The sequence below is a fragment of the Citrus sinensis genome, chromosome 3 (assembly GCF_022201045.2).
Source record: "Citrus sinensis cultivar Valencia sweet orange chromosome 3, DVS_A1.0, whole genome shotgun sequence".
NCBI classification, from domain to species: domain Eukaryota; kingdom Viridiplantae; phylum Streptophyta; class Magnoliopsida; order Sapindales; family Rutaceae; genus Citrus; species Citrus sinensis.
The window spans coordinates 28,985,246-29,010,979 of NC_068558.1; the positions used below are offsets into that span (position 1 = coordinate 28,985,246).

Consider the following 25,734-nt stretch of genomic DNA (forward strand, 5'->3'; position numbering starts at 1 on the left):
GGAAGCAAATATGTCAGCAGCTTGTGTTTTTCAAACTTGGTTGAAGTTTGATGTTGTTGAAAAATTAATGGGAGAATGATTTTATTGGCTTGTGGAGAATTCAAGTCAAAGGTGTATCCAATCTGGTATGCACAAAGATTCGAAGGTGTGGACAATTTTGGCACCTCAAGAAAATTGTCAAGAAGGTGGAGTGGGCTCGGCAAATTACTCCAAAATCAGTAAAGGAGACACTGATATTCTCGCAGATGGTGAGTTTCCTTTTGATAGGAGACTGGGTTAGTTCTTTTGGCATGTAGATCTCCAAGTTGCCATGAAAGAGAACATGTTATGATCAGCGGGGTCCACAAGTTTGCACGCGGGCATTGGCTTGGTATAAATGCAAGGTGTGTGGTGGAAAAGTTATGTCGTGGCTGAAGAATTCTTAGGGAAACCAAGCATGAGAATTGCAACATAATTTTCAGCGGATATGTTCGACATGTGCCGGGAAAAAAAAATCTTAGAATAGTTTATTCTAAGTGGTATACTCTTTATGGTGGAGTATGATACTTCTCTATGTTGAGAATTATGACTGTTGGTGAAGACGGTGCTTTATATCAATAGTTATGTATTTTTTTTTTTAATCAAGGTGGAGATTGTTGAAAATTGATTAAAAAAAAAAGGAAAAAAGAAAGGTAGCTTCAAATTTGGTGGCTTAACCACCAAATTTGTTGATCAAATTTGATGGCTAAGCCACCAATTTTGATCAAGATTGGTGGGCTTGATTTTAGGCAAAATCTTGCCTATAAAAGGAAGCTCTCATTCGAGAACTTTGTATCCAAATTCCAAGAGAAGCAATCCAATTGAGAGCATTCAATTGGTGAATGCAAGTGAAGCATTGAGAGCTTCCAACATGGGAGAGAAATATTCTTAAGCATGTAGTTATATTGAAGGAGCATTTGGCTCCTCAATATGGGTATTACGAGTTTGCTTTGTTAAGGGGTATTTCTCAGGATTATGTATTTGGGACTTGGGTGAGAGAAACTTATTTCTGAGAGTGTGATTGTAATAATTTTTCACATAGTGAATATTTTTCTCTAGTTGTCTTGTGACAACGGCCGTGGTTTTTCTCCGGATTTGGAGTTTTCCACGTAAATCTTGTGTTGTGTGATTGGTGTATTCTCCATTTAATTTTTTCTGTTAATTTGTTGCTTGATAAATTGCTTGGAGTGATCTTGGGAGGAAGCTCAATTTCCTAACAGTTTTGTTTTGTTAACTTTGAAAATAGTTAAATATTCAATCTTAAGATTTATTTTTAATACTAATGTTAGACACTTACCTAGTATCTTGAGTTTTTGAATTAAATGATTTACTAATTGACGATATTAGTGCTAAAGTTTCGTATTTGAACTCTCCACAACAAGTTCATTTGTATCGATTAAATTATGTTTCAATTATTTCTCATTGGCATGCATCGAACTCTCTCATGCTTGCTTTGTGTTAATTTACGTTTTTTTTTTCTAATTCTTAATCATTTTTCAAGTCCAGTCCTTTTATATATATTTTCAAAATTTTGTCCGATCGCTCACCGCATCTATGTACGGCATCTTTTGCAGGAAAAACAGAGTAATAAAACAAAGCAGACAAAACAGAGTAATAAAACATCTGTCCAACTGTTTGACCCAAGCCAGGCATTTTCTGGTAATTTAACAGGGAAATAAGTAACAAGAACAGATACAATAAATAAATACAAAGAAAGTAAATGAAATGCGAAAAATAAATTATGTGCCCTTCATTCGAGTTGTCTAAATCTTTTAGGTTGTGGTTCCTCATCATCATTACAGCAGCCACTTCCACTAGCTTCAGCCGCCCCAACATATTCTTCAAGACTTCGCTCTAGAAAGCTTCGCTCAGACGACGTCGTTGATCCTGCATCATCCCGGCAGCAACTTCCACTGGCTTCTGCCCTGTCTAAGTCATCATTAAGGCTACGCGTAAAGGATGTTGATCCAGAACAATCGTGACCGAATTCGTTCAATCTCCAAACCGGACCAATTGTTTGGTTGAACTTATCCCCTTCATGCACATAGATTGGTTGCAAACCACACCTCTTCAACTCCAATCCCGACAGCGAAGAAAATTCCACTTTACTAATATTTTCACACTTCATGTAGCGTAGGAAAAGATGGTCTGACATAGCCTGACCGAAGTGGGTTCTAAAAAAATCGATACACACACCCAAGATGTCAGGCTGACTCTGCATGGACAGCTGATGATAATAAGGAGGTGAATATTTAGGGGCATGAAAAACACAGCACATCGCATATCCCACAAGCTTACTATTCTTATACGTCTTTGGAGGCGTGCTTATTGTTATTGAAGAACCCTCATTATTCTGATACTCGAACCACTCTGGGATTTCACTTCCAGGAACAACAATGCTAAAACCTCTCCAAAGGGCCTGAAACCCACCAAAAAATATATACATATATATATATATATATATATATTAGAAAGCCATACCAATGCATAATTTTTAGGCATGATTTTAGCAACAGGTGAGAGACAGTGTAAGAAACTGACCGAACTCTGTTTAATGTACTTGTCCGACAGTGACATATTCTGCAACCCCATGGAAAAAAAAAAGTGAGTAAATAAATAAAATAAAAAGACATAACATGTATTGCATCAGTTTTGGGCATAATGTTAGCACAGGTGAGAGTGACAGACTGACCTCAGAATTTTTAATGTACTCTTTCAGCAGTGAAAGCGCCAAATCATAGTTGCCAGCCAATTTCAAGCAATCCACACAACGAAGGCCTATGTACGGGATTTGATGCTTGTTTAAGTTTAAATTTAATACATCTGATAATGTCTCCAACGAAACACAACCGTCTAACGAAATCGAATGTATACTGGCTGGAAGTCGAGGCAGATTTTGAAGCATTTTGCATTCCTCTAATTTAATCCATTGAAGATTAGAAAGACGGTAGATGCTTGCCGGCAGCGTAACAAAACTGTTTCCACTCAGATATAACACTTCTAATGAGCATAAGTCGCCAATACTACTTGGGATTGCTCCTTCCCCTAGATCACAGTCACTGATATCCAATTTCGTTAAACTACACAAACCTGACAGAGAAGACGGCAAACTCAAAGCCACCGGATCTGAACTCCATCCCATCAAATTGATAGGGAAGCGCAGAAACCATGATGCAGATGATGGTGATCCTTTGCACCCACGACAAGATAGTTCTCTAAGATTCTTCATAAGAAAAATTGACGATTGAGGTTGCCTTATAGCTGTACCACTTATATCAAGTTTTTCCAAACTTTCTACTTGCCCGAGCGTCTCAGGCACATTTTCAAGTTTGAAGCAGCCTGAGAGATTCAGAGTTTTGAGGGATTTCAAACCATTTATACTGCTAGGAAGTCTCACGAGACTTCTGCAGTCATTCAAATTCAACCATTGAAGTTTGGTCAAAAGCTCTATAGATGACGGCACTTCTGTGATAGAAGTTCCATCTAAAAAGAGCTCTGACAGATCTACCACACTTATCACAGTCTCTGGAAATTTCACTATTTTCGAGCAACCAGATAGCACGAGCGTTTGTAGACATTCTAAACTGCCTATTGTAATTGGAAGACTCGCGAGATTTTTGCAATCTTTCAAATTCAACGAAACAAGGCCAGACATAAGTTCAATTGACACTGGCAGTTCTTTGATATCAGTTCCATCTAAACGAAGTTCCTGCAGACACTCCATACCTCCTACAATGTCCGGAAATTCCTTCAATTTTGAGCAACCAGATAGAACAAGCGTTTTAAGAGATTCCATAAAAATCTCACCCGGAAGAGTTGTAAGACTTGTACAACCTTTCAAATTCAACAAGATCAGCTTATTGTGACGTAGCAAAGACTGGTGAATTTCACGCAACCTTTTACATCCTTCAAGATCCAACACCTCTAAGTTTGGGACCTTTGTGAAGTCTGGTGTCTTAATCAGATTCTCCGAATGGCTGAGTTTCAAGACTCTCAACATGTTTAAAGGCTGTTGAAAACAAAAAAGGAGCTAAAATGATATTTCTTAATTCATATACTACTATAATAATAAAATTGTTATCAACAATTATTCACTGAAAAATATAAATTCGTGACAGAAAAAAAAAATTGATCTTACTTTGAATCCTTTCCATAATTCTTCAATGCGGCTGTAACACATTTTAAATTCAACAATTTTATCCAATTGCAGATTTGATGGCAAAGATCTCAAAGGATACCGATGCCAATCAAGTAATCGCAACCTGTTAGAGAGGTATTCTAGACCTTCAGGAAGTTGCACATTACTGATTTTGAGCAGTCTTAGGTTGGTCATCTGCGAAAATGCTTTAGCACTTGCACTTAAGTAAACCTCATCTTCAGGAAAGTAGGCATTAACTATTATTCCTTCGACTACTTCACCTCCCTAAAAATTATAAGCAAACAATTAGTAGTTAAAACAATAATGTAAAGATGTTGAAAATTCGTCAGAGATATAATTGGGAAAAATAAAGTAGCAAGCATCAACAAGTTTTTCATTTAATAATTCACTTACTGTGTTTTCTATCAACACCTGGCGTGCTTCTTCTTTCTTCCATAATCTGCTACGTTTCCCAGGTTCTTCAGGGGATTGTCTCGTAACAATCAGTTGTCCCAATTCCTGTAACAAATCATGCATATGCAGTATGTTGCGACCATCAACAGTTAATAGAGACTTTTCAATAAGAACTTCTATTCCAATGACTGGGGAAAAACCACATCCCTCTAGAATTTTTGTTACATAATCTCTATTCTCCCATTTAAAGAAACAAGCAACATCGAGAAATATTTTCTTCTCTGAATCTTGTAGTCCTTCAAAACTTATTTGAAGTATACTCATAATCTTATTTGAAGGATCTTTTTTTAGTCTTTCTAGGGCACTTCTCCATAGATCTGCAGATCTACCAATTAGAAAGGATCCCAAAACTTTTAGAGCTAATGGAAGACCACCAGCATACTCCAGAACATGTTTAGACAGCTCCACATATTCTCCCATAGGCTGATGGCTTTTAAAAGCTTTCATACTAAAGAGTTGAAGAGCTTCATCGTTATTTAGTACATCAAGGTCAAGAATATGCTCTTCATCCACTTCATGTGCCACCAACAATTGTCTATCTCTCGTTGTTATTAGAATCTTGCTGCCTGGACCGAACCAATCACGCCTTCCAACTAACTTTTGTAATTGTTCAACATCAGCCACATCATCAATTATGAGAAGAACTTTTTTCCGTTGCAGCCTACTTCCAATTATGTTAATACCATCGTAGACATTCTGTATGCTATAATCTGAAAGCTTCAGTAAATCAGAAAGGAGCTGCTTTTGTAAAGAGATTTCACTGCCTTCTTTTTCAAATTTTTCTCTAACATCGGCAAGAAAACTACTCCCATCAAACTCATGAGACATCAAGTCATAAACAACTCTTGCAAGAGTTGTCTTTCCTAGGCCTCCCATACCCCATATCCCGATCATACGAACATCATTAGACCCCGTACCCATAAGAAACCTCAGTTTCTCCAAGCGTGATTCCATTCCTACTAGCTCCTTAAGAATCTCTAGTTCTGAACGAATTTTACTAGATATGACATTGACAATTTCCTCAATAAATTCTGACTCATTGCTGCAGATTGAAAAGAACAAGAAAAGATTGGTGTTGCTAAATTAAAGTAAGTATGAACGTAGTAACAAAGCAATTCCATATTATGAATAAAATCCCAACTATGCAATATTCATTTCATCAAATTGAAGTCATATGATTAAATAATATGTTATTATTACATTAGTCAACAACAATTGGATGAGAAATTCAAGCCCAACCCAATAAAAAATTGGATTGGATTGGATTGGGTTGCATTGTGATTAAGAATTTCAAAATTTATATATTATTTCTTTCTACAACAGGATGAATTAGTTTGGAAGACAATTTAAATCCATTAGATTAGCTAAATATGTAATGATATTGATATCATTCGTATAATCCATTAGATTATACTTCATAGAAGAAAGCTACATTAAAATAAATACCAAATGACAAAACAGAGCAGTTTGCAAGCAAGGACGCGGATAAATTAATCTAGTAAATAAATTGACTAAAATTATAATCACAAGCTTAAATCATTATATTGAGATGCCTAAGCTTGGGCAATAATATAAGAATAAAGTTTTATTTACCTTTTTTTTTGTTTGCAAAATTGATAGCACAAAGCATCACAGCATAAAAACATTTACTCATCAAAAGTTCAAAATACAATAATTCAACGTATCAATGTCCATATCTCTTTGTTTGCAGATATTAATTCATTTATAAATTTTAGATTATTCTCCTCATGATTGGAATATCTTCAAATCACTCCCTTTTGAACACCTCAATTACCCTATTTTTGTTCAAAAGAGACGGAAAAATGGGGTGAATTGATGAAACATTTTTTTATTCTTAACAAAAATGGGAGGTAAATTGAGATTTTCAAAATTAAAGGTATGATTTAAAGATATTCAATTCATGGGAGGAACCCTCTTACTACACATCATATGATATATATATGTATTAAATAGAAGTTGTTTAATTGAAAATAGTGTTGAATGAATATTAAAATCTGTTTTGTAGTTACTAATCTTGCAAAACAAACAAAATTAATAGTTGAGAAAAAGAATGATTACCTATCCTTCAATTCCCAACCTGATATATTGGCCACCACCTTTAAAGCGTGTCTCCACTTTTGCACTTTTTCTATATTATCCCTGAAAAATTCTTCATGTTTAGCAAAAGCTTCTCCGAAACTTGCTGTTTGTTTTCTTACAATAGTTGGTTCCACTTCATAAAAAATTGGAAAAATTTGATCCTCTCTATTTTTGCATTCAACAATCTTAAGAAGTTCATCCAAGCACCAAGTGGAAGAAGCGTAATTTTTTGAGAGAACAATAATTGAAATTCTCGATTCTTCAATTGCTTTAAGGAGATTTGGTGAAATGGATCCTCCTTTCTCAAGTTGTTTGTCATCCCTGAATACATAAATTCCTTTATTGTTCAAAGCAGTATAGAGATGACCTATGAACCTTTTACGGGTGTCTTCTCCTCTAAAGCTTAAGAAGGCATCGTATTCCCCATGAGAGACATTTTGGAAGCTCGTGGAAGCCATTATATTAATTTGTTCCTAAAAATTTAGAATAAATCAAGTGAAATCCAGTGAGCGTAAAATACCATGCAAACAATAAGATTCATTCAAGATTATGGGCGGCACAAAAATGAAAATAATATAATATAATACAATTACTATGATCATTTCTTTTAGCATAAAATTATTGAACAACAAATTAATGATCTTCTTCTTAACTAAACAAACTAATTAATAGCCTCTCATTTACTTCCAAAATATAATTAAAAAGTTTTTCAGATTCTGATTGGAGAGTGTGTTTGCCGACCTTTACTCAAGCAAATCTTAATTAGAGCCTCAAAGAGAAGCAAATTAAAGAGTTGAGACAATACAAATTAAATTACCATTCAAAGCTTTCTTTCAATTTTATATATTTTCCTGTTCTAAACATCTAGGATTTGAAAATTAATTCTGAGGATAAAAGAGAAATGTATAAAATAAAACTTACGGCTTTGAGTGTGTTGAACGAAGCCACCAAATTGATCTGATCAACTCCAATGAAGTGTTTTGATTCAAAGGAAAGAATTTAATCTCAGGCAAATATGTTTCTTTTGGAGAAAAAAAAAAGCAATTTCCAGCTCCCCAGATTTATTTGTATGCATTCAGAAATCAAGTCTTGGTCATCTCAGAAAGTGGGGGGAAACAACGCAAAAAAGGGCGAAAGGAATCCAAAGGTTATACTTTTTGACTACTTCATGTGATTACATTTAAACGGGGTGTGTTTCGCATGCCGCGTTAAAAGATTGTATTTGAGAGTATTAATTGCACAGGTTACCTGTTGAATTTCAATGAAGTATTACTTCAAAGAAGCTAAGTTAATCAGTGAAACATATTTGTCAATATTACAATTAAATATGAATTATGTAGATAAAACATAAAATATATAAATTTAATACAAAACTTATAAATCAACATTAAATACAAAATAAAACATGGATTATATAATTAGAATATAAAACTTCTAAATAGAAGGTAAAATAAGTAAATTAATATAATGATAATAATGACTGCCTTATATATTTAACTAATTTTGTTTTTAAATTGAATAATGATAGTTTTGGGCTAATGTAATACATGTGATGATATATGTAAAATTTTATTAAGAATAAAATTATTTTTATGCTTTTTTAAAGTTATTTGTAAGATAAGATAATTTTGCATCCCTCTGAACCTCTTAGGCAGTAACCCCAAATGATCTTTAAGTTTGAAACTATATAAAGTATGCATAAAACTGAAAATTAGATCTAATTTTGTTGATATATTATATATGTCTAGTAATATATATATTTTTTGTTTTGGCTTGATCTACATTGAAATTTGCATGCTAGGAATTTCTCTTCAAATTTGCTTCTCCAAAAGTTGAATGCATGCATGGCAACAACCTGTCAAATATTTGTACCACCAACCTCCAATTTATCAAGAAAAAATCGTGTGGAAAATAAGCTTTGTGGGCTGACTTTTCAACAAAAAAATAAGATTTTTATTTAATTTGGAAAATTAAAGCGATTACACGGTTTCCATCTCCTCAGTTGCGTTGCATATTCCAAAAGCAAGTCTTAGTCAAAAGGTGTTACCCTTAAGTCGTTACACATATCATAGACCTGTTAGTGGAGCAATTAGTTTGGATTCGCAATAAGCACTCGTCTCCTTTCTTACTTACACTTTTCCAAATTCAGAGAGAGAGAGAATTTTTCTGTACAATTATTTTGTTAATAATTTAAAATTACATAATGCTCCTTTTGCCTATACAAGCTCTACTAAACAGAGCAACATAAATTATTCGGGTTAAAAAATGAACAAGAACCTATAATCCAGAGGAGAAGACGTTGTCGGTTACAGGAAATGGAGACCGTGCCTCTCACTATCATTGAAAATAAATAGCCTACAAAACTGCCGTTGGAGGACCATCAAACTTCCTGGAAGCTTCAAGGAAACTGAGCGAAGCTAATCTGGCTTTTCAATTGATTACGCGTCCACGCCACTCTGCTCATTACCCATGTTGAAACCATTGGATTCCATTAAAATGGAGTGGAATCCAACGGTTGATATTAATAATTAATTAAAAATAGTTATAACTACCGGCAACCTATAGTAATGGTAAACCTTTATTAGTTGAATTTCAGCTGAGCACTTTAAAAGATGTTGGATCATTTTGGTAATATTGTAGTTTTTAAAATAACTATTGTTGATTATATTATAAAAATAATTAACTATAAAGATAATCAATTAAACGTTTGATACAAATTTCAAAAGTTTTGTGAGTTTTAAAAACAGTCGTACATATTTGGTAAATTTTAATATTAAACTATAATAAGATTGTAAATGACAAAAATGTAAATGATAAAGTTGGATATAATTTTGAATAAAATTTATTTACATATTTATAAATATGTATATAAAATATTTTTATTGTGTATATATAATAGTTGATAACTAAAGTAAATATTTTATATTATTAATTTTATTTTTTATTTTGTTATCTCAATATAATTGATGATAATTATAGTAATCTCTTTAAAATTAAGGATTTTATTTCCTAGTTAATAAAGATGATTCAATATAAACACCATCAATAAATTTAAAAATCAATTTATGGTAATGAAAATAGAAATGCAAAATAATGAACATCCACAACACGAAGATTATTTTACGAGAAAACATTTGATCCTCATGGTTTAAGATAAAAATCTCGATAGGTTATTATGTCTACTTGTAGACAAAGCAATTTACTATGAAAATAATGGGTTTACAATGGATCAAGATCACTTACAAAGCTTCGCAACCATAAACATAATCTAAACTCTATTGTCAACCCTCATAGACTAAAACACATTATCTAAAATACATCTAAACATTTTCCAAGTGGATTTAGGTGGGCAGCCATACCAAGACTTAGGTTTTGGGTTTGAGCCTTGTGTAGTGTAGTCTCATAGACTTTAATTTGGTGCTCTAAGAAATCTCGTATTCACCAGTGCATTTTATTCATTGCAAAGATGCCGTATTTTCTATTGCTAATGCTATTGGTAAGCCTCTGTGGGTAGACCATGCTACTGCTGCTGTTAATCGACCCTCAGTCGCTAGAGTTCTAATTGAACAGGATGTTTCACGGTCGTTGTTGCCCAAACTTTGAACTAGTGAAGGTGATGGCGGTTTCTGGCAAAATTACACATTGCTCCTTTTGTCCGTCACAGGAAATGGAGACCGTGCCCATCACTATCATTGAAAATAAACAGCCTACAAAACTGCCGTTCGAGCACCTTCCAGTAAATCGATTTTGAAATCGAAATATATATAATTGAAGAATGATTTTGATCGACATGATGTTCAAAAGCCAGCGTCAATAATCTACGCACCGAAAGCAAAACTTTCTTCAGGTATTTTATTAAGGGCGTCTTCATTGTAACGAAGCCAGAAACGCATGCTTCCTCTGCCGTTTCGAAGTTTTAAATTTAAAAATTAAAAATAGATTTTATTATTGAAAAATTATTAAAATTAAATCTAAAGAAAGTCACCTTTCCGCAATCCGCATGCTTCCTCTGACTGTACCACTCACTCGCTTTGTCTCTTTCACTCAACTTCCCCTCCCTCACCCGCTCTTCTCTCTCACTGTCTCCCTCACTCACCCCCTAGCGAGATGTCTCTGTTTGGCTGTCACTCACCCGCAGAGCTTGTTCTCACGCCACACCCATCGCCGACCAGAAAATCACCGACATCGCTGTCACGCCGTTCACGTCGCCGACCGGTCTTACTTGACAGTGTGCTTGACGATTTTGGACCTTTTTTTCACCAATCTAGGTAATTAAATTTAGTCTGTTGAGGAAAAGTTTTGACTTATTGTATTTATATTTTAAAATTATTAGAAATAAGTTATTTGAAATGTAGATTTTGTTTGATTTATATATGGTTAATACAATTTATTTTTCATGGTATAGAAATGGCGGATTCAGGAAAAAATTACGAAGTCGAAGATTTAGAAGAATTAGATGACAACAATTTGGATGGAAATAATGAAGAAATTGATAATGCTGTGGATGTGAAATTTATCCATCATTTCCTTTTGATTCTTACATTGTAAGTTATAATCCAATTTCTATGTTTATGCTTAGTTAATTTTGCATTTTCAGGAATGTAATATGGTTCTTATTTTTTTGCATCCATCTATGCTGCCTTATTCTTCATCTTGGATACCCCATAGAGGTTCTCAACAAGGAGTTTTCAGCAATTGCTACTTAAACAAAATGATAATGACAAAGGAGTTTGAAGCAGACTTGACAGATTGATCATTGGCTTACTCTTTTGTTGTATAATTTTAATTGTGTTTTGTTTATTAGTTGGTTGGATGATATCACTCTAATGTTCAATTTTTGAACGTGGGATATTTTGAAGGTTTTTTTTATCCATATATTCAAAGGTTGAGTATGTCAATAACCATCACAACAATAAGAGTAGTTCATGTAGAAATGCCAAATTAACAAAAATTTAAAAAAAAATAGGTACAATTATTCACTTAAACAAATTACATACTGAAATTGCTATTCCTAAAATGCACAACACAATGGAAAAGATAATCCAAAAATTCAAACAACTTAAAGTTTTGTTTTATCAGTTTGCACACCCTTGTCACATATTTTCTACGTTAGTCTTCCCAACTTCAAGTGTAACTGAATTGTTCATTTTCCTCACACAACTGTAAGTATTGTATGTTGATTCGGCACCCAACAATGATCTGTAAAATTGGAATGAATCAAATAAATATTAGCAACATAAAGAGAAAAAGAAAAGAATGTATTCTATTTTTCTAGGATAAAAATCAAATACAAGTCACGTTTGGTTTGATTTTAGAGGATGGTTATTGAAGCAATATATATACTTTACTGCCAAAAAACGTAAATGAAGAACCTTAGAATGAAGCTGCCATTACTGGATTAGCAATATATGCTTTACAAAAGTAAACATTTCACAAAGTATCACACTTCAAATAACTTGTTTCTAGTAATTTTAAAATATAAATACAAAAACAATCCAAATACTTTTCTAAGCAAAGTATCACATACAGGGTTTCATAAAGGCCGTATCAAAAGAATTTCTTTAACTGATTAAGTATACTAATTTTAGGTGATGATGATCTAATACTATTAAATTAAATTAACTAAATTTCGCGATAAAAAAATTCAAAAAACGCATAGAATTACGGATTAGGTCTAATTAGCAATCAAACTTAGCAACCTAGATGCATTTATGCCAAAAACAAATTGTTGGTCAGACTGCACAAAACCACCCAAAAAAGAATTTGTAAAATAATAATTTAAAACAATTTAGATTTTTTAATTTCTTTTCATTAGCTTTTATTTTTTTTTAATGGTAAAATTTGTTTTTAATTTTTAAATCAAAAACTTCGAAACGGCAGAGAAAGCATGCGTTTCTGGCTTCGTTATGTTTTCGTGGTGGCCAAATATCATTTTCCTGGAGCAATCCACTAGAATCTTTTGATTTTTTTTCTTTTTTTAAATTGTAGAATTTTCTCATTAAAATAAGTAAAAAATGGAAAATAAAGGCTAAAGGTTTCACATTTTTCTTTGAAATTGCATAAAGCTTGGGAAGAGAAATGCTCTCAATTTCTACTAAAAACAGTTGGCTTTGGCTTCAGGCATCCTTTTGGTCAAAAGTCAGCTCAGCTAACCTCATTAACAGTTGTTAATTAGTGGAATCCGCGTTGGCAGCATGAACTTATTCGCAAATTAAAGAAAGAGGGAAGATTAATCCTCAGTTTTGTATTCTTACTTATATCTTTGTAAAGAAAGAGGGTACAAAATCTCACTATAATAATGATTATCTTATATATTTATTGTTTTATTTCTAAATTGAATAGTGATAATTTTGTATTTATGTAATACATGTAATGATAATGTGAAATTTTATTAAGGATAAAACTTATTCGCAAATTGTTTTTTTCATATTTTTCAAAATTGTTTATATGATAAGTGATTTTGCATCTTTCTAAACCTTGACAGCAACCCCAAATGATCTTTTCCTATAAGTAAGAAGCAAAGTTTGAAACTACATGAAATATGTATAAAATTAAAAATTAGATTCAATTTTATTGATATTTCATATATGTCTAGTAATATAAGAATGTCTTTTTATTTTGTTTTGGCTTTATCCACATCCAGGAAAAAATAATTTTGCTTAATGCATGGTAAAAAAATATTGTGACAAAATGAAGAAAAAATGTTTATAAATATCCTAGCATTAAAAAAAAATTTATGGTTAAACCAATTTAATAAAATTTATTCTAGTTGTTTTCAATAAAAAAATTTCATTTTCAATTGATGAGTAATTTTTTTCCTTAAATAAATTAAATAAATAAACTATTTTTAAAAAACTAAAGTTTATTGTTCAATTATAAGTTTTATGTTGTTTTAAAAGTGTTTGTTTGTTTGCAATTTTAAAAACATTAATTTACCACTCTTTTATTAATTTACTTGTTTTATCTTTTATTTATTAATTTTATGTGTAATTCATAAAATTTATATTTATTATGACATTGATGCCGTAATTTTAATCACGGCAGCGTAGAATTTTGCATGCGGGAGATTATTAGAGAACCACTATCAAACCTGAACTTGTGACGGAGCCAAAAGAAGTGGCCACCTAAGATTTGAATTTGCTATTATTTTATTTAACTTTTCCAGTTGTTAATTGTAGGACTGGTGAGAATCTGAGCCTGAGTTTCCTCGATCACTATCAGTTCTGCTATTCTTGAATTCAAAAAAGGAGATGGGATATTCTTGCAGCACTTGAAGAAATGAAAACATACAACTGTTAGTGTAGATTCTATGCTTGAGGCCACGGGAGTCGGCAGAGCACAGCTGCCGAGGATAAGAGCTTGAAAAAAGAAGAAGGTGAAGCACTAATCAGATCAATATTCCAGAAACCGAAAGAAATTACTCAAAGGATCATTGATGAAGATCTTAAGGATAACAAAGATTTGCTGTTTCAGTTTGATAGGGAAGGATTGAGACAATTTGAAAAAGAGATAGCTTGAAGCCGTGAAGAAGTTCAAATTAAAACCGATAAAAATTTGCCTCCAAAGCCTCAATCAATCCGGTTTCAAGTTGTCAGGAAACCAGTTGCGGTCTCCGACACCAAAGTTAGTGCAAAATCAGGGAAGAAACCAGTGGAAAGCTACAATCACTTTGCCAAAATTACCACAAAGATGGTGATCAGTAAACTAAGCAAGAGTCTGGACGGAAGCAATTAATCAAGCTGTTATTTTAGCTGCTCAGGCTCAGCCAAGTACTGTTTTATCTTGTTGACCAGAGGGAGTAAAAGCTGTGAGTTCATTTTGTGAGTTCCTATATGGGCATTTTATCAAACACGTTCAGGGCGTGAGAATCAATTATTCCTGAAAAACATTTTATCTAATCTGTATAATTTAAGTCAAATTAGGATTTAAAATATAAGTAATTTTAGTTAATGTTGACATTTAAAAATTCAATACCTATAAAAACCTTTTAATTTGTGTATAATGTACATAACAAGATTGCAAAATAAAACAAAAAAGAGAATACTATTTTAAATTTTAATGATAGAAAAAAAATTAAAAATTAGAATAGTGCTAGTTGGCCAACTCTATGGAAAAAGTGATATTTAAACTCCTCATTTTATTTATTAGGCTCCACTCCTAATAGACCCATTAAAAATAAATTATTCTTATTTCTTATTACTGTACCCCATTTAGTTCCCAATTTATACTTATTTGTCATTCTATCGTTTCTATAATCCATCATTTGAAACTACACAAAAAAAAAAAAAAAAAATCAATTCCTATAGTTTTTTTTATTCGTCAAATACTCAAATTTAGTCCAAGCTGGGCATTGTATCTCTCTAATTGATCAATCACTCATTTCTTTTATCCGTTGCTAAAATTTAAAAAAAAAAAAAAAACTAGTTTCATGTTAATCGTTTCAGCAATCTAAGAAAGCAGAAATCACTTGCTGGAAAAGTATAATTGCTCATTTGTTAGTAATTTTAACTTTTTTATGTTGCTAATTGTTCAATCTCTATAATTTTCTTTTCTAATTTTCTTTTATTAAAAGCACGGAAAATTTATCTAAAAGAGCGATTCAGCAATCCAAGCGACGGATGGACCTTTCCAAACTTGCTGACTTGAATATGGAATCGATGTTGCTAGCTGCCAATGAAGAGATTTGGTCTAATTGTTTTTAAAAGTATAAATTATGATTTTTTCTTTTTAAGATGATTTAGTTGTTTCCTCACTTTGAAATTTATGAAACATATTATTGAAATTTTTGGTTCTTCAAGCACCAAGTGGAAGACGCATTGTTTGTTGAGAAAACAATTATTAAAATTCTTCATTCTTCAATTACTGTCAGTAGTCCTGGTGAAATAACTTTTACTCTCTCGAGTTCTTGGTCGTCCCTAAATACAACGACTCCCTTTTGATCCAAAGCAACACACAAATGGTCTTCATCATCAGTAAGGCTTTGCTCTTTATTAGATTTCCTAAATTCTTGTAGATTGAGGTTCTTCATCATCATTAAGGCTGTGCTCAAAAGGAAAAAAATAAAATAAAAACACAAACATAATATCTAGAGATGTTCAGCTACAAGTGGCCGATGCCTTCTTTATTTGTTTTCTCATAACAACTTACAAACTTAGAGAGAAGATTACAAGCTACAGAATGGACATAACCCTATCATATGAGGCTTTATATACAGCCACGATGACATCATACAAGATACCTCTTCGGTCATCGGCTTGTTATGGGTTTGTAATAATTTCCAGCCCTTTCTAACCGATTTAGCAGCCATATAATGACACTAATGCTCGTCAAAACGGCAGTCTTTTATGGTCGTTTGATCATTTTGTAATATGTATAAGTGAGTGCACGTGACCAACCCATGCACTCACTTAGTAAGTTTAGACGACCTGAGCCGGACGTCGTACACAGGTCCTCTAGGGGTAACCGAAAGATCGTATGCAAAGAAACAGCAGTTCATATTATCATTTATTATTCAGCCGACATTGCGTCTGGTCTGGGAATTAGATTCGGGTTCATTCTTGAACAATAGCCGTAAGCGGCAAATATCACTTGGGATTTCTCCTCCTTCCACTGGTAGATTACAGTCACTGAGATCCCATTTTGTTAAAGAACATAATCCTGATAGAGAATGTAACATCAAATTAGCTGTAGTTTATGAATCATGAAAGATTGTTTTGTTGATATTTATTGATTGTTGTTACAAAATTTTATGTCACTAAGAGGCTGATTGCTTTTATGATGGTAATTAATATAATAAGTAAATATTACCTCCCATAATATTCATGGAAATGAATGGGAAAAATATTATCTATTTATTTTATATTCTCATTATAAAAGCATGGTTTTGGATATTTTAACTTAAATTTTGACACAAAAAATGAGCCATTAATCTCTCACAATCTAATGATTGATATTGAAAGTCAATGTAAAATTTTACAATGTTAAATCATCCATCATAGTAATTGAATTGCATGAAATCAATAATTTCAATTTTGTATTAAAAATTTAAGATAAAATAGCTTAAAAGGAAAATGATACCTAAACTCCCTTTTGGCTATAATACCCTGTGTTAAGTAAATAAAAACACCAGGTCGGTCATGCTACTATTTCCACCCCGGCATGAATCACCTCAGCCAAATGGTACGAGCAGAACAGGGGCAACATGAGCCGAGCCGAGACGAATATTGACCAGAGGTATATACCGAGCCGGTACCCGTACCCCAAAAAGCGAAAACACGATCTCACAGAATCGCGGCAGTTGCGCTTTCCCAGAACCGTTGCGGGAGACCCGAGATTCCACGTTTGCCCATGATGCAGCAGTTAGAGTCCCATGAGGGGCTGCCACTACCCGAAAAAGGTGGGATGAAGGGCAAACGGGAACGTGGGGACAGCGGCTATAAAAGAAGAAGAAATCGACGAAGAAGGGGACAGAAAAACTGGAGAGAGGGAAAACGCTGCCAAATTGCAACCAGGCCATTTCCTTACAAATTTCTAACAAACATCTTAAATCCAAATTACACTGTTTTCCCGTAAACACCTTGTGCTAACTTAGGCATCGGAGGGTTTACGCCGGCAAAACCACCGGCGTCTCTGATCCGTTTTCGGTGAACGCAGGTCTAGTGAGAGAAAGGAGGGTGATTCCAGCCTTAGCGGTTCGTGCAGCAGTCGATAACTCAAACGTTGGTGAAAGAATCTGGTCGATCTAAGGACGAGCAGATTTCGGCATTAACATTTTGGCGCCGTCTGTGGGGAGCTGAATAAAAAGCTACCACCAAATTAGCAGTTACCGGAGAAGCAACGAACGATCAGATATAGATGTGTCAAGAAAGGATACTTTGAGGGAGGACAATGAAACGGTGGAGACAATCACTCTCCGGGAAATTGCGAATGAAGCCCGAGAGAGGATGATGCAAGACAGACTGGAGCGGATGGAGAAACAAATGGAGAATCTCGCGTCCATATTGTTTGAGTTGAGGGATGAGTGGAGAAGGGATTGTGAAACCCCCGTGGGAAGAGATGAAGTCGGAGCAGAACCCAGCCTCTGGAGGCGTCGAGTCGAGGAAATCCCTCCGCCCGCAGACCAACTTAATGGGGTGCATCCCCACAGAAGTACTGGTCGGATCCCAGGGGAACACGTGGATGAAGGGAGAGACCAACCTCGCCCCGGACGAATACTGGAAACTAATGGCCGAGGAGCAAATGTTGATGAAGGAGAGCTCAGACAGAGGTTGCAGAGCGCCGAGCAGGAGCGAGATCAGATAGCTGCACGGGATCCTGACCGTGCTATAGAATTGGAGGGGGAGGTGCACAGATTGGCGCAGGTGATAGAGGAGATACAGGGCAAGAGAAAGCCCCCGAGCTGGAGGATAATGCTAGATGAAGAATCTTCGTTATCAATTGAGATCATGGGTACCATAATCCCAAGAGACTTCCGCTTCCCCAACCTCAAATACTCCGGGCGAAGTGACCCGCTGGTGCACATTGAGCGTTTCAACGACATGACGGGTGTGCAGGGGCTGACACCAGCTCAGAGGTGCATGGCGTTCCCGTTGACGCTAGAGGGACGAGCTCGAGAATGGTACCGCAAGCTGCCCCGAGGAAGTATAAAGGGGTATGAGCAGATGTGCCAGGAGTTGGCCGAGCAGTTCCGAGGGGCAGTAGCCCCAGAGGACGACATGATGGAACTGATGGGGATGAGACAAGAGGAGCATGAATCCCTTCAAGACTTTGTAAAACGATATCACCGAGCCGTGCTGGATCTGGGAGCTTTTAATCACCCGTAGGCGTTGAGGGGATTAAAAGAAGGTGTAAGAATCGGCCGACTGTGGTATAACTTAAGAAGCCCCCTCGTACAGAATTACTCGTCGGGGTATGAGCAGGCGAGGCGAGATATAGAAATCGAAGAGGAGAAATCGGCAAGAATTAAAAGTGAACAGCTGGAAGAGCTGAGGCGAAAGGACCGGCGAGCCCCGAAAGGGAGCGGGTCGGAAAAGCGAATCGGAGAATCTTCAATGATGGGCGGAATATTAGCTCGGTCCCGCCCTTACCCCATAGCTCCGAGAGCACAACAGTTTCAACACAGCCGAGCTCAACCTCCGCGCCCCCCGATCCCAGAGCGGCAGCGAGGACTCCGGCAGATGGCTGCCCACCCCTATCACAACACTCCCAGAGCATTACATGCGATAAATTCCAGGGCTAGACGATCAGATCAGTTAGCGACCGTGCCAGACCGAGGTGGCATTCATGATAGCCGAGCAGTTCAGCTGGTAGACCAGAGCTTGTCATATAGACAGTACACTCCCTTAAAGATCTCCATGGAGGAATTGTATGAGAGGATTGAGGGACGAGGCCTGCTGTACCCTCCAGCCCCAATAACAAAACCGACTCACCGACGGGATAAGAGCAGATTCTGCAAGTTCCACGACACTCACGGTCACACTATCAGCCAATGTCGTGACCTGAAGATTCAGGTGGAGGACTTAGTGAGGAACCGATACTTGGACGAGTACGTAGATGGAATGTCCCCTGTCATGGAGTCGCAGTACACGCGGGATGACGGAGTTGAGAGGGATTTGGAACGTGAACAGCCGACCATCCGTGTGATAGCAGGAGGGCCAACATTGGCCGGGGATTCGAACAAAGCACGGAAGAACTATGGGAGATATGCCATGACTAGCAAAGAAGTGCTTTTCAATTTGCCAGCAACCAAGAAGGCAAAAGTGCGACAAGTTCCCATTATGTGGACAGATGACGATGAAGAGGGTATCTCATATCCTCATGAAGATGCATTGGTGATTAAGGCAATGGTGGCCGGTACAAAATTGCGACGAATATTAGTAGACACAGGCAGCTCGGTTGACATCCTGTTTAAGTCGGCTCTAGATGATATGGGGATCGCAGACTTGAAATTGGAGCGGACAAATACATCCTTAAAGGGATTTGGAGGGGGACGGTTAACTCCCATGGGGATCATCGAACTCCCAATTACTATGGGGACAAAGCCATTTGAAAGAACAATGATGCTGGATTTTGTCGTGGTAGAGGAAAGAAGCCCTTACCAGATGATACTGGGGAGACCATTCATGAGGATAAGCCAATGCGTTGTATCCACGCATTACTTGGCACTGAAATACAGAGTAAATGGGGTGGTTGGCGTAGTAAAAGGCGACCAGAGGATGGCAAGGAGTTGTTATGCTACAGCGGCCAAGGAGACACTGCAGGTTACCTCTCTAGATAATCGAGGAGACTCTAAAAAGGGCCGCCAAGAGCCTGTTGAGAAACTGGAGGAAGTTGCGGTAAGCAAAATACTCTACTAAATCTTCAATTTGATAAGTTATATTTGTCAAATGCATGGTGGCTTGGGGCACATGCATATATTTTGTATTTTTGTAACGCATTCAAATTTCAATAAAGATGAATTCAGTATGGAATCCCCCGGCTAATAAGCCCACAAAAATCTTACTAAGGCAAGTAAGTGCCTACTTCTGCTCGGTCAACGAAAGACCAGCAGCTAAATTTACGAAGATTCTACTAAGGCAAGTAAGTGCCTACTTCTGCTCGGTCAACGAAAGACCAGCAGCTAATCTAGTAAGGCAACAAAGTGCCTGTTTCTACTAAGGCAACAAAGTGCCTGTTTCTACTAAGGCAACAAAGTGCCTGTTTCTGCTCGGTCAACGAAAGACCAGCAGCTAAAGATTCGAAAATTCTACTAAGGCAACAGAGTGCCTGTTTCTGCTCGGTCAACGAAAGACCAGCAGCTAAAGCTTCGAAAATTCTACTAAGGCAACAGAGTGCCTGTTTCTGCTTGGTCAACGAAAGACCAGCAGCTAAAGCTTTGAAAATTCTACTAAGGCAACAAAGTGCCTGTTTCTGCTCGGTCAACGAAAGACCAGCAGCTAAAGCTTCGAATATTATACTAAGGCGAGTAAATGCTTACTCCTACTCGGTCACCGAAGACCAGCAGGCAATTTTGCGAAAATTTTACTAAGGTAAACGAATGCCTATTCCTGTTCGATGCACTAAAAAACCAAACAGGAAAACCAATAGAGAGCATTCAAAATTTTTTTTTATAAATGTTTAAATTGTTTACAAAACAAACGCAAATCTAGAGCTTATACAAAAAATGGGCCTAAAGGTTAGGAGAATCAACGGCTCCAGCAGCTGAAGGATCAGCGAGCTCGGGAAGTGAGGGATCAGCAACATCAGGAGGTGGAAGATCAGCAATGCCGGGAGGAGGAGGCATGGACCCTTGACCCACTTCGAGAGTGCGTCCCCCAGCTTCCCCCTCTTGCACACTGTCCGAATGAGCCTCCACCTGATCCTGCCCGCCCTGCTTCTTATCACCCTGGCCGACCTCAGCCATGTACCTCTCCACTCCAGCCTCCAGCTTGCTCATGTCCAGCTCGGGATATTCTTCCTTAAGCACAGACATTATGCACTTATAGGAGAAGGCAACCCCAGAGTCATACTCGGCATCCAGCCGATCGTCCACATCAGAGGATTTGCCTTTCTCCTCAGCCAGCTGCTCACCCAAGGATTTGATTTCCCCCTCAAGGGCGGCCCTCAGAGTATCCCTTTCAATTTGAGTAGCATGGAGATCAGATCTCAGGTCACCCAGCTCACCCTCGAGTTTGGAGGAAGTGGATTCAGCAACCGCAACTCTCTCCTTTAGCTCCGTAATCTGCTTGTTCAGCTCAGCCAGCTTCTCCTTGGTGCGATCAGCAGATTCAGCTTTCTTCTTCAATTCCTGATTGTCGGCTTGGAGTTTCTTCTCATGGCGCGCGGACCCAATCTTGTAGCACGAAACCATGGTGGCCAACCTGAAGGACACTCTCTGAACAGAAGCAGCTAATTCGGAGAGGTTCATACTCTCGATGTCCTTCACCATCTTGGGCCCCACCGCTTTTTTGTAATCCTTCTGATACGGGCTCAGGTAGTCCACTTGATCCCGAGATAGTAGAGGAGAAGAGCGGTCCCCAGACTGCAAGCTGACCTCAGGACTCTTGTCGGAGGTTTTCTCCCCAACACTCTTACGAGGTGGAGGAGGGGGCAGAGCAGGAACAGTCGCATTGGAAGGACCAACGCTAGGTTTCTTCGGGGGAGGAGGAGGGTTGTTGGAGCTGCTCGAAGCCCGACCACGCTTTCTGGTCATAGCACTGAGAATCTTGCTATCCATCCCGGCAGCTATGTCCACTAAGCCCGAGCCGACTAGACTTATTGGTGACAGGAGGTCTTGGCAGGTAGACGCGTTCAATAGAGCCGTTTCCACCTGAAGCAAAGGCCGATCTTCAAACCCCCCGATCAGACCCCACGACTCTGAAATAGCACAAAAGGTTAAAGAACCCAATAAGTAGCAGTCTAATTAAGAATATAGGCAAAAATGAACGACCTGGAGTGACAAAATGGGTGGGAAGATAAATGTCCCCACCAAGCGACCGAACTGCCGGACACCAGTCCCCTCCAGCAAAGAAGAATTTGTTCTTCCAATTTTTACATGAAGATGGAAACCCAGTGATCGGTTTCCTCTTGGCAGAACTGGACATAAAATAATACCAGCCTGCCTCCTTTGGGCTACTCCGCAGCTGATACAGATGTTTCACTTCGACAAGAGAACGCTCCTCCGACCCACACCTCTCCCACAACACAAACATCGCCGAGAGAACCCTCCACCCATTTGGGTGTAGCTGACCTGGGGCCAGGTGCATACCGCCCAGTATTTTGGCAAAGTAAGGTTGAAGGGGCAGCCGAGCTCCTAGTCTGAAACTCTCCAAGTGCATCGTCACATACCCTTTCGGAGGCCGACTAGGGACATCGCCTTTTCCAGGAACTACAAGAAGAACCTCGCTGGGGATGTTGTAGAGGTTCTTAAGTTTAAATAGGTCAGTGGGGGTGGTGGCACAAGCCATGAAATCAATAGGGTAGGAATCAGCCTCCACCCTATGGCCTAGGTTCCTTCTCTGAGCAGGTCGGCTCGGTCCGGAACTGCTCCCCTCACCATCGCCAACTCCTTCAGAGATCCCAACCCCACCAAAGCTGTGGTTCTCACCAGAGCCCGACGCAGGTCCACCTCTATTTTTTACAAGCTCTAGTTCGGGGGATGGAAAGACAACCAGAGGGCGTGGGTACTCAAGGGTATCCCTACCATGGGAAGGACCTACACTACTGGAGGGACCCAAGAAATCGGTGGGTATTGGCACGTTGAGGCCTGAATCCCCTGATTCTTCATCACCCTCATCAACAATTAACTTTCTTTTCCGGTTTGACATATCGGAATCTCAAAAGAAAAACCAAAACAGACCCAAGTACACGAATACAAAAAGGGGCAACACAGAACCCAATCAACAACAGCCAAAGAAAAGGTTAAAGGCTATACCTGGAACAGACTGACACTGATAGCGCTGCCGTGACAGAGAAAACACCCAGCAAATGGATACTCCGGACGCTGGAAGTATGAGCAAAGTTCAGAGAAAATTTGGTTAACGGCGGAGGAACGAGTAACAAGATGATGATGACTCCAGTCTAGGGATTTGAAACGAAAAGGGGGAAATGAAAGCATTTAAGTGATGGAGACGCACCGTACATCGAGGACAGATAGCCCGTCGTTTCAAATTTCAAAATATGAAGAGTCTGGGGATGCCACGTCACTAACTGTTACAAGAGGCCAGGCTAGATGCAAGCCCAGATATGCAATGGACATGCTCATTTAGGCCCATGCTCAGGTCAAAACCTCCCCTGAAGAAAAGAAATCCTCAGGTCCGTCCTTGTAGATAGAAGACCAGAGGAGAAGCCCCCGGATTGGCAAGATTTGACAATCAGTTTCTACTCTTGACTCATTTCACTCACAAGACCAGAAACTGGGGGACTGGTGTTAAGTAAATAAAAGCACCAGGTCGGTCATGCTACTATTTCCACCCCGGCATGAATCACCTCAGCCAAATGGTACGAGCAAAACAGGGGCAACATGAGCCGAGCCGAGACGAATACTGACCAGAGGTATATACCGAGCTGGTACCCGTACCCCAAAAAGCGGAAACACGATCTCACAGAATCGCGGCAGTTGCGCTTTCCCAGAACCGTTGCGGGAGACGCGAGATCCCACGTTTGCCCATGATGCAGCAGTTAGAGTCCCATGAGGGGCTGCCACTACCCGAAAAAGGTGGGATGAAGGGCAAACAGGAACGTGGGGACAGCGGCTATAAAAGAAGAAGAAATCGACGAAGAAGGGGACAGAAAAACTGGAGAGAGGGAAAACGCTGCCAAATTGCAACCAGGCCATTTCCTTACAAATTTCTAACAAACATCTTAAATCCAAATTACACTGTTTTCCCGTAAACACCTTGTGCTAACTTAGGCATCGGAGGGTTTACGCCGGCAAAACCACCGGCGTCTCTGATCCGTTTTCGGTGAACGCAGGTCTAGTGAGAGAAAGGAGGGTGATTCCAGCCTTAGCGGTTCGTGCAGCAGTCGATAACTCAAATGTTGGTGAAAGAATCTGGTCGGTCTAAGGACGAGCAGATTTCGGCATCAACACCCTGCATAGGTAGTAACTAAAAAAATTAACGTTAAAATAGTTTTAATAAATACAAATATACTTTAAATAGTTTATTTTGTCTAATAGACTAATAATATTATAATATTTGTAATATGTATAAAATAATTTTTAAAATGTAAATTATAATATTATTTTAATAATATCTTTTTATCTATTATATAATTTTTAAATAAATATTTGGGTTAAATAGATTTTACGACTAATAAAAAATATCTCATTTATTGATAATATTAAAATTATTTTATATAAATTGAAAATAATTCGAATCTTTATATATTTATTTTAATATTATGTTTATATCAATTATAAAATTTAATTTAATATAATATAATACTGTAAAGTATTAAAATATTTTTTGAAGATTAAAATTATATTTTAATATACATATATTTATTTTATTTTTTCCTTTCGGAAGCGAAAGCAAGTCCATGCCCGACAACTTGGGAGGAGAGGCTAAAGGCAAACCGGAACTTTTTTTTTTTTTCTTGGCTTTCAAAGAAAGGAGTTACAGAGTTAGAGATATGTGGGTGTTCTTTTTCAATCACCTGAACATCAAATAAATACTTTTAGGTTGAAAAAACAGAGTATCAATGACTCTTAGGTCTCGAAAGTGGGATCCACCTATGTTGCAACAGTTGCAACATACCACACTTTTTGTCTTCATTCTAAACAGCTGTTGGATATAAATTAAATGAATCGAAAGGTTGAAATTAGATGGTTGATAAATGAGGTATACACCGGGAACCGTTGATGCCGGTTGCTCAAAATTCATCCTATTAAACCAGTTATGTTTTATGTACGAAAAATAGAAATTAGGTTTTGATGGATTGTGGTTGAGAATCAATCTGGAGACTAGAGCTGGCAAAACGGGTCATCGGGTCGTGTTCGTGTTTGTGTTGTGTCAGTTTCGTGTCGTGTCAAATTTAAGTCCACCCAAACCCAACCCATTTAATAATCGTGTCAAAATATTGAGACCCAAACCCGACACGGAAAGATAATCGGGTTACCCAATAACCCGTTTAATATCTATATATTGAACAAAAGTTACATCAAATATTTACAAGTTACATCAAGTATTTACACACTATCATACATACGTATGTACATACATACATACATACATACATACATAATTTATCGATATTATAAAATATACATATCTACCAATATATTACTCATTTACACTATTGAGGTTTTAATTATATATTATATATATAAAAAATATTATATATCAATATTATAAAATATACATGTCTATCAATTTTTACACATTTACACTATTGAAGCTCTAAATGTATTTAAAATTTTATAAATAAAATACTGTGTTTATATTCACCCTTTTAAAGAATAAAAAAAAAAGAAAATCATTATTAATATTTGAGTTTTAATGATAAGCATATGTCTTCTAAAAAAA

The 25,734-nt window shown here is 37.1% G+C and overlaps 3 protein-coding genes and 1 long non-coding RNA gene across 5 annotated transcripts in view; 1 reads left to right on the forward strand and 3 right to left on the reverse strand.

The window, feature by feature from the left end:
* Positions 1 to 7,863, reverse strand: part of LOC112496823 (disease resistance protein Roq1-like) — a 97,709-nt gene extending 89,846 nt beyond the window's left edge. Inside the window, exons 1-8 of one of the 2 annotated variants that reach the window (XM_052437022.1) lie at positions 7,652 to 7,863; positions 6,710 to 7,203; positions 4,571 to 5,672; positions 4,157 to 4,441; positions 3,826 to 4,027; positions 2,711 to 3,747; positions 2,560 to 2,598; positions 2,085 to 2,437 (exon numbers count right to left, since the gene is read on the reverse strand). In XM_052437022.1, coding sequence (XP_052292982.1) covers positions 2,085 to 2,437; positions 2,560 to 2,598; positions 2,711 to 3,747; positions 3,826 to 4,027; positions 4,157 to 4,441; positions 4,571 to 5,672; positions 6,710 to 7,188 — 3,497 coding nt within the window. In that variant the 5' untranslated portion in view covers positions 7,189 to 7,203; positions 7,652 to 7,863. Of the gene's footprint in view, positions 1 to 2,084; positions 2,438 to 2,559; positions 2,599 to 2,710; positions 4,028 to 4,156; positions 4,442 to 4,570; positions 5,673 to 6,709; positions 7,204 to 7,651 lie in introns of both variants that reach the window. The other variant, XM_052437021.1, reaches the window with a different exon arrangement.
* Positions 1,570 to 25,734, reverse strand: part of LOC112498143 (disease resistance protein RUN1-like) — a 33,006-nt gene continuing 8,841 nt past the window's right edge. Inside the window, exon 8 of the mRNA XM_052437010.1 lies at positions 1,570 to 1,674. The gene's annotated coding sequence lies outside the window, so the exon portion shown is untranslated. The remainder of the gene's footprint in view (positions 1,675 to 25,734) is intronic.
* On the forward strand, positions 10,456 to 11,605 carry LOC102607141 (uncharacterized). Its single transcript, XR_008053113.1, has 2 exons — positions 10,456 to 10,998; positions 11,136 to 11,605. It is a non-coding gene; the product is annotated as an uncharacterized LOC102607141 (long non-coding RNA).
* LOC127900693 (uncharacterized) lies at positions 20,898 to 23,034 on the reverse strand. The gene is made up of 2 exons (XM_052435890.1): positions 22,197 to 23,034; positions 20,898 to 22,084 (listed from the first exon to the last, which is right to left on the reverse strand). The coding sequence occupies exons 1-2, from the start codon at positions 23,032 to 23,034 to the stop codon at positions 20,898 to 20,900; spliced, it is 2,025 nt and encodes a 674-aa protein (XP_052291850.1).